The sequence below is a fragment of the Pygoscelis adeliae genome, unplaced genomic scaffold (genome assembly GCF_000699105.1).
Source record: "Pygoscelis adeliae isolate BGI_AS28 unplaced genomic scaffold, ASM69910v1 Scaffold178, whole genome shotgun sequence".
NCBI classification, from domain to species: domain Eukaryota; kingdom Metazoa; phylum Chordata; class Aves; order Sphenisciformes; family Spheniscidae; genus Pygoscelis; species Pygoscelis adeliae.
Genome location: NW_008825323.1, coordinates 1,647,934 through 1,648,534, shown reverse-complemented (window position 1 = coordinate 1,648,534; position 601 = coordinate 1,647,934). Strand labels below are relative to the sequence as shown.

At 50.9% G+C, this 601-nt stretch overlaps 1 protein-coding gene across 1 annotated transcript in view; it reads left to right on the top strand.

The window, feature by feature from the left end:
- Window positions 1-58: 58 nt before the first annotated feature.
- The window catches only part of ARRDC3 (arrestin domain containing 3), a 14,181-nt gene continuing 13,638 nt past the window's right edge, over window positions 59-601 (top strand). The window contains exon 1 of the mRNA XM_009330305.1: window positions 59-374. Within this exon, the coding sequence (XP_009328580.1) occupies window positions 95-374 (280 nt within the window). The 5' untranslated portion in view covers window positions 59-94. The remainder of the gene's footprint in view (window positions 375-601) is intronic.

Below are 601 nucleotides of genomic sequence, written 5' to 3'. Positions count from 1 at the left end.
AAAAAAAAAAAAAAAAAAAAAAAACACCCCCTTCGTTTTTTGTTTTTTTTTTTTTTTTCTTACAGTATATTTTTCTACACTTTGCTATAAAAACATGGTGCTGGGGAAGGTGAAGAGTTTGACAATAAGCTTTGACTGTCTGAACGACAGCAATGTCCCCGTCTACTCCAGCGGGGACACGGTCTCAGGAAGGGTCAGTCTAGAAGTAACGGGGGAAATCAGAGTGAAATCGCTCAAAATCCACGCAAGGGGACACGCCAAAGTGCGTTGGACTGAGTCGAGAAACGCTGGATCCAACACTGCCTACACACAGAACTACACGGAAGAAGTGGAGTATTTCAACCATAAGGACATCCTGATCGGCCACGAGAGAGGTGAGGGTTCGCCTTCACGGCGCATCCCTGCCGGGGAAGGGACGCGCCTTCGCGTCCTCTGGGCTCATCCCCGGTTTTGGTTGGGGGTTTTTTTTTCGGTCGTTTCGTTTATTTATTACTATTTTATTTTTTTTGGGGTAAGGGAGAGCGGGGCCGTGCCGGCGGGTCTGGCAGCGGGGGGTGGCCGGCCCCGTCCGCGGGAGGTGCCTCTGCGGAGAGCCGGCGGG